The 7,885-nt window shown below is 36.6% G+C and overlaps 1 protein-coding gene across 1 annotated transcript; it reads right to left on the reverse strand.

The window, feature by feature from the left end:
• Nucleotides 1-6,377: 6,377 nt before the first annotated feature.
• On the reverse strand, nucleotides 6,378-7,356 carry LOC111761366 (hydroxyacyl-thioester dehydratase type 2, mitochondrial-like). Its single transcript, XM_023585456.3, has one exon. It carries the CDS (start codon nucleotides 7,256-7,258, stop codon nucleotides 6,731-6,733), a length of 528 nt encoding a protein of 175 aa, XP_023441224.1. The 5' UTR covers nucleotides 7,259-7,356; the 3' UTR covers nucleotides 6,378-6,730.
• Nucleotides 7,357-7,885: the final 529 nt, after the last annotated feature.

The following is a 7,885-nucleotide window of genomic DNA, read 5'->3' on the forward strand; positions in this document are numbered from 1 at the left end:
AAATTACCCACATGTCAAGGAAAAAATCAAAAGGAAAATCAGAAAAAAATTAATAAATCTTTTTAGATTCACAGAAAAAAATTGAAGATAGTTTCCATATCCCCCCAAACATTTTCCCTATTATTAACATCTTAAATTATTATGGTATATTTGTCACAATTAATGAAGAAATTATGATGCATTATTATTAACTAAAGTCCATAATTTATTCATATTTCCTTAGTTTTTACCTACATTTTTCTTTCCCTCTTCCAGGATTCCAGTCAGGATACCACATTACATTTAGTCAAGTGTGCTTAGTATCCTTTTAGCTGTGCCAGTTTCTGGGACTTTCCCTGTTTTAGATGACCTTGATAATTTTGAAAAGTAGAAAATGTTTTGAACTGAATGAAAATGAAAATATATCATGTCAAATTATTGAAATGTAGCTAAATCAGTGATTAGATTGATTTTATTAGTTTAAATGCTTATATTAGAAAAAGAATAAAGGCCTAAAATTATAGAGAAGCCAGAAAAAGAAGAAAAATTTAAATCCAAAGTAAATAATAGGAAAAAAATAAAGATAACAGCAGAAACCAATAAAATAGAAAATTGAAAAACCATCAAGAAAGATCAAGCTGGTTCTTTGGAAGAATCAATAAAATTGACAAACATTTAACTAGACTAATCAAGGAAATAAGAGAAAAGACAAATTACCAGGATCATGAATGAAAGAGGAGACATCACTACAGCTCCTAAAGACATTAAGGGAAATGTAAATGAAAAGGACACATTTCTTGAAAGACACAATTTACAACTGACTTAAGAAGAACTAGAAATTATGCAGTCTTATTTTGAATAAAGAAATTATCTGGGAGTTGGACTTGGCCCAGTGGTTAGGGCGTCCATCTACCACATGGGAGGTCCACGGTTCAAACCCCGGGCCTCCTTGACCCGTGTGGAGCTGGCCCATGCGCAGAGCTGATGCGCGCAAGGAGTGCCCTGCACGCAGGGGTGTCCTCCACGTAAGGGAGTCCCACATGCAAGGAGTGCACCCCCGTAAGGAGAGCCGCCCAGCACGAAAGAAAGTGCAGCCTGCCTAAGAATGGCACCACCCACACGGAGAGCTGACACAACAAGATGATGCAGCAAAAAGAAACACAGATTCCTGTGCCGCTGACACCAGAAGGGGATAAAGAAGACGATGCAGCAAACAGACACAGAGAACAGACAACCGGGGTGGGGGTGGGGAAGAGAAATAAATAAATAAATCTTTTTTAAAAAAAGAAATGATCATATTTTGAAAAAAATTCCACAACACAAAATACTATCAAACATTTAAGAAATAGCAATTTTACAAAAAGTCTTTCAGAAAACGCAAAAGTAATGAGTACCTTCCAATACATTTTATGAGAGCAGCATCATGTGTTACCAAAATCAGAGCAAAATCTTTGCAAAATATTAACAGATCAAATCCAGCAATACAAAAACATGATAATATATTTGACCATGGAGTTTTAGGAATGACTGTATTGCTTTCCACAGTAACTGCATCATTTTACATCTCCATCAACACTGCACTAGCATTCCATTTTCTCCATATTTTCTCTAGCAATTGTTATTTTCTGGGTTTTTTTTTTTTAAATATAGCCATCTTTGTTGGTGTAAATAGGCATATTATTGTAGTTTTGATTCGCATTTCTCTAATGGGAACATTTTAGTATGTTGTAGCTTCATTTTCATTTGTCACTATATATTTTCTAATTTCCTTTGTAATGTCTTCTTTAAACTCTCGTTTTTTTCCTTTATCAGTCTAGCTAATAGTTTGTCAATTTTATCGATTTTTTCAAAAAACCAACATTTTACTTTGCTAATTCTCTCAATTGTTGTTCTAGTCTCTACTTCATTTATCTTGTTCTAATCTTAATTATCTCTTTCATTCTCCTCCCTTTGGGATTACTTTGCTTTTTTTTTTCTTTCTATTTCCTCATGATGTAAAGTTAGGTTAATAATTTGAGATTTTCTTTTTTTTAAATATAAATGTTCATAGCTATAAATTTCCTTCTGAGCACTGCCTTCACTGCATCCCATAAATTTTGATATGCTGTGCCTTCATTTCATTTGTCTCTAAATTTTTTTTATTTTTAAAAAAGCTTTAGATTACATGTTACATAAAAAATATAGGGGTTTCCCATATACACACCCCCTCCCCTTCCCACACTTTCCCACATTAATCACATTTTTCATTAGTATGTTACATTTGTTACAATTGATGAACACTTACTGAAGCATTGCTACTAACTATAGTCTATAGTTTACATTAAAGTTTACCTTCTGCCCCACACAATTTTATAGGTTATGCCAAAATGTATAATGGCCTCTGTCCATTATTGCAATGTCATGCAGGACATTCCAATGTCCTAGAAATGTTCCCCATGTTACACTTATTCTTCCCTCACACTTCCCTCCAAATTCTGGTGGTCACTGCCTTTATATCAAAGGTAAAAGTTCTTCCACTGCTATCTAAATATTTTTAAATTTCTCTTGTAATGTTTTCTTTGGTTGTTTAGGAGTATGCTGCTTAATTTCTACATATTTGTAAATTTTTCTAATATTCCTTCTGTTATTAATTTCTACCTTCATTATGTTCAGCTAAGTTACTTTTTATGATTTCAGTATTTTTGAATTTATTGAGATGTGTTTTGTGACCTAACATATGGTCTGTTCTAGAGAATGATGCATGTACCCTCTAAAAGATTGTATATTCTACTTCTGTTGGGTGAAGTGTTCTATATATGTCTGTTAGGTCTAATTGGTTTATATTATTATTAAATTTCCCTATTAGCATTTTCTCTAGATGTTGTTTCCATTATTGAAAGTGGTATATTGAAGTCTCCTACTATTAATGTAGAGCTATCTATTTCTTCTTCAAATCTGTCAACGTTTGCTTCATATATTTTTGGGCTCTGCTGTTAGATGCATATATAATTATAATCGTTATGTCTTCTCAATCCCTTTATCAGTCTACAGTGACCTTTGTCCTCATAACTTTCTTTTTAAACTTACTCTTTTTTTTTTTTAATTACCCCTCCTTATTGTTTGCGCTTGCTGTCTGCTCTCTGCTCCGTTCGCTGTGTGTTCTTTCTGTGTCTGCTTGTTTTTTCTTCTCATCTTTCTTTTTAGGAGGCACCAGGAACTGATCCCAGGATCTCTGGTGTGGGAGAGAGGCACTCAATTGCTTGAGCCACCTCATCTCCCTGGTCTGCTGTATCTCACTGTCTCTCCTTTGATGCATCTCCCTTTGTTGCATCCTCTTAATGTGCCAGCTTAGCTCTCTGCAGCATGGGCCAGCTTACCTTCACCAGGAGGCCCTGGGAATCTAATCCAGGGCCTCCCATATGGTAGATGGGAGCCCAATCGCTTGAGCCACATCCACTTCCCTTAATAATGGTTTTTGACTTAAGGTCTATTTTATCTGATATTAGCAGATTTACCCTAGATATCTTTTGTTTAATATTTACATAGTATATCCTTTCACTTCCAGCTTATTGTATCTTTGAATTTAAAATGAGTCTCTTGTAAATAGCATATAGTTAGGTCATGCTTTTTTATACATTCTGCCAATCTCTGCCTGTTGATTGGAGTCCATTCACACTTAAAGTAACTACTGAAAATGCAGGACTTTCTTCTGCAATTTTGTATTTGGTTTTTGTAAGTTTTATACCTTTTTTGTCCCTAAAGTATTCCATTAATGCTTACTTTCATATTTTTTTATTTTTTGTATTGGACTATTTTGAATCTCTTCTCATTTATTTCTGTATATATTTTCTTTGTGGTTACCATGGGCCTTAATTTAACATCCTAAATCTATAGCAATCATGTTTGATTTGATACAAACTTAACTTCAATAGCACACACAGACACTGTTCCCACATCCCTCCATTTCCCCACCTTTTTGTTGTACTTGTTACAAATTACATCTTTACATATGTATGTCTAAAACCATAGGCTTATCATTACCTTTCATGCATTTGCATTTTAAAACCTGTAAGAAGTAAAAAGTGGAGTTACATACAAAATTACAATATAATATTACTGGTATTCGTAATTACCCATATGTTTACCTTTACCTGAGATCTTCATTTCTTTATGCCTCTTCAATCCATTGTCTATCATCCTTTCCTTTCAGTCTGAAGAACTCCTTTTAGCACTGCTTATAGGGTAGGTCTAGTGGTTACAAACTCGGTCAACTTTTGTTTATCTGGGAATATCTTATTCTTACCTTCATTTTTGAAAGACAGTCTCACCAGTTATAAAATTCTTGGTTGGTAATTATCTTCTTTAAGCTCTTTAAATATTTCATCACACTGCTTTCTTGCCTCCATGTTTGCTGATGATAAACTGGTATTTAATCTTATTGGGATTCCCTGGCACATAAAAAGTTTTCTCTTGCAGCCTTCAGAACACTCCCTTTATCCTTGGCAATTGACAGTTTTCACTATTATGTGTCTGGATGTATTTCTCTTCAAGTTTGTCTTGTTTGGGGTTCATTGGTATTCTTGAATGTGCATGTTCATGCCTTTCATTAAATTTGGGAATTTTATTACCTTTATTTCTTTGAATACTCCTTCTGCCCCTTTCTCTTTTTCTTCTCCTCCTGGGATTCCCATAACGTATATATTAGTATACTTGAGAGTATCCAACAGGCCTCTTAGATTCTGCTCACCTTTTTCATTCTTTTTTCTTTCTGCTTCTCAGTGTTATTCATTTCAATTTTGCTGTATTCAATTTCACTGATTCTTTTTTCTGCCAGCGCCAGAAAATTTTTTCATTTCCTTTATTGTGTTCTTCAACTCCAGTATTTCTGTTTGGTTCCTTTTAAAATAGTCTATCTTTTTATTGAGATTCTCATATTGTTCATTATTGTTTTCCTGAAATCCTTTAGCTATTTCTCTGTGTTTTCTTTTATCTCTCTGAGCATATTGAGGATCATTTTTAAAAGGTCTTTGTCCAGTTTATCCAAAATGGTCTTTTTCATGGATGGTTTCTGGATTTTTATATTGTTCCTTTGGATGGGCCATCATTTCTTTTCTTTGTTTTCTTGTAATATTTTATTGCACAGTGTAAATTTTAATATTTTGAAGTATTAATTCTGTGATTTAGTCCATCAGGTGTCTGTACCTTAAGTTTGTATCCAGCTAGTGTTAGGGCAGAAATCTCCTTGAGTTCCAGGAGCTAACAAAAACAAACAAACTGAAGAATTAAATACCTTTTGCCATCTTTGCAAATTGGTTCTGCCTTGACTGGAGCTCTGCTTCAGAATTTAGTCCTATCAAGATCAGCCCAAGAGGAATGTGCAGTATACTGTCAGGTCCTCTTTGTCTTTTCTGAGTCTGCATCTTGTCTTGGGCTTGTGTTTGCTCACAATCTTAAGAATGTCCCCATTTACAGATATTTGAATGCCCCATCTGCCCCCTATAAATAGACTTTCTCTCCCTCCTGGGTGCTCTGTTGTATGACTTAAAGTGAGTAAACCTTTGTCCCAAGACACTTTTACCTAATTGTTTCTTACACTGCTTTAGCTGTTTCTGCCTACAGGGCAACTTCCGGAGATGTCAAGACAGAGATGAGTTTCCTGGGTCAGTCTTTCAGGTTGCCACCTGAAATATGGGTAATTACAAATACCAGTAATATTATATTGTAATTTTGTATGTAACTCCACTTTTTACTTCTTACAGGTTTTATTTTTTTTTCTTTTTATAGAGATTCTTGTCTTAAAAGGTGTTGGCTGTCTTGGGAGTAATCACTTAGAATGAACACATTAGGCACATTACTCCTACAATACCCAATCTGTCCTCCACAGTCTTTCTTATAATATCTTACAATAAATATATATTATTTATATAACTGGGGGGAAACTCCATATTATTTCCAAATGAGGGGAAAAGAATCCCAACCACTAAAATAGACACTCTGCATCCAAGACTCAGTCCAGGTTTGGAATACTTAGTTAATACCATGAAAGACTGGCACTTTTTGTTTAACTATGGGCCAGGGAGGTTTAAACTTAGGAAACTCTAACCTCAGTCACAGGGAGACTGGGCAATAGCAGCTACAGTTTATAGCTGCTTATCATCTGCAACAACAAACCTATGTGGATGTTGGTGTTACCCACATTGTATAGGTAAAACCGAGGAAATTTACATAGCTGAGTCCAAGTCTGCAAGTAAGTCCTTCCCCAGTAGCAGAAAAACCATCTGAAAAGCAAGTCCCACTGAAGGTTAAGCAAGACACCATCTTGGTGTAATGAGTATTAAATAACAGTAAACTGACCCAGAAACTATAATAGGGTCGAGAATATTTACTGGAAAAGGGTGGGTATTCAAAGATGACTCAAATTCTACTGTTGACTTTAATAATTAAATGCCAGATAGTTGTAAATTCAGTCAGAAAGTTATTCTACACCGATAAAGGTAGGTTTATGTTACTCATATGCAAATCTAAGTTTAAAATCCTAAAAGTAGAACCTTCAGCTGATAATCTCAATGTTTTTTGAATTTTAAAAACCCCAGATGATGAAATCATGCCTGTATTTGAGTCTACATGAGGCCAATGCAAAGCAGACGCTTGAACACCTCTCTACCTATTCCCCTGCTCCTCAATATGGACACCTGGGTCTGTCAGCCATTTCCTGGTGCAGAGCAGCAATCCCTGTTTTCCCCAGGAGCTCTTGCATCTTTTAACACTCATTTCAGGATTTGAGAATTTCTGGGACCATAACTTTAACTAAGCCTTCCATAACAGTCTTTTTGCTTTCCATTACAGAACATGACACTGCTATAAAAGCAATGAACCACTTCAGCCTTTTCACTTCTGCAGAAGCTGTAATAACTTCTCCAACATATAAAGGGGCTGGGAAATTAATTTCCTGGGACAGAAATATACAGCCTGGTCCTGGCATTTGAGTACCCAGGAGAGCTGAAATAAGTCCATTAATCAAAACTCCATGCACAATTGTTCTTCCAAACTTGGTTTGTTTTGCAAAATCTTCATTTACATGCAAAGGGTTGACATCCCCTGTTAATTCTGAGAAGGTAGCCACGTCCCTCTGTGTGAAGGTCCTGCTGAGTTCAGCCCGGTCTCCAACTTTGACGTGGATATGCTGAAGGTGCTGCCTCCTCAGCATCAGTTGGTTCAGGCAGAGCCTCCTCTGAAGCCCGCCCCACCAAATATGGTAGCTGGGAATTCCTGGGAACATCTTCAACATCCCGTGTTTCATCAACAAGGGCTTTTAGCCTGCTTCAGTCTTCAAACATTATGCTGGCACCAAAAGTGCTTTTGAGAATGGAGCAATGTTTCTGAAATTGAAGATTTATTCAATCCAATACTAGTTCTCTACTATTACCAGATAATGCAAGAAGAAATGGAGAAACCTGAATCACCCTGAAAGCACATTTTTTGCCTTTATAGGATCCTAACAGGGTCAAAGAGCTCCACAATTTGACAAGACCGCTGCTACATATTCTCAAGATGGCTGACAAGGTTTTCTCTTCATATTTTAGGATGTCCAAGGGCAAGGCAGCATCAACCTCCCCAAATAGGTCCTTCAGGGCTGAAATAAGCAGCTGTTTGAACTGTGCTGCATTCAATCCAACCCCACGCTCTTGAAATTCTAAACAGACTTTCATGTAGTGGTGTTCAAAAGAATTTTTGTAAACTATTCTCTCATATGTGATAGACGAGGCTGGCAACTTTTCCATCGCTGATCACACCTTAAGCAGCCGGCGCCGCCGGCTGGTGGCTCCCGCCCTGCGCAGGCGCACGCGAAGCACGTGGCCGACTATACGTACTCCCGGGGAGTCCCGGCTGGCCCGCAGGGTTCCGGCTGGCCCGCAGGGTTCCGCCT

The sequence above is a fragment of the Dasypus novemcinctus genome, chromosome 21 (assembly GCF_030445035.2).
Source record: "Dasypus novemcinctus isolate mDasNov1 chromosome 21, mDasNov1.1.hap2, whole genome shotgun sequence".
Taxonomy (NCBI): domain Eukaryota; kingdom Metazoa; phylum Chordata; class Mammalia; order Cingulata; family Dasypodidae; genus Dasypus; species Dasypus novemcinctus.

Excerpts from the sequence above, each read along its gene's own strand:
- LOC111761366 (XM_023585456.3), bottom strand. The coding sequence starts at position 7,258 with ATGAAACACGGGATGTTGAAGATGTTCCCAGGAATTCCCAGCTACCAT.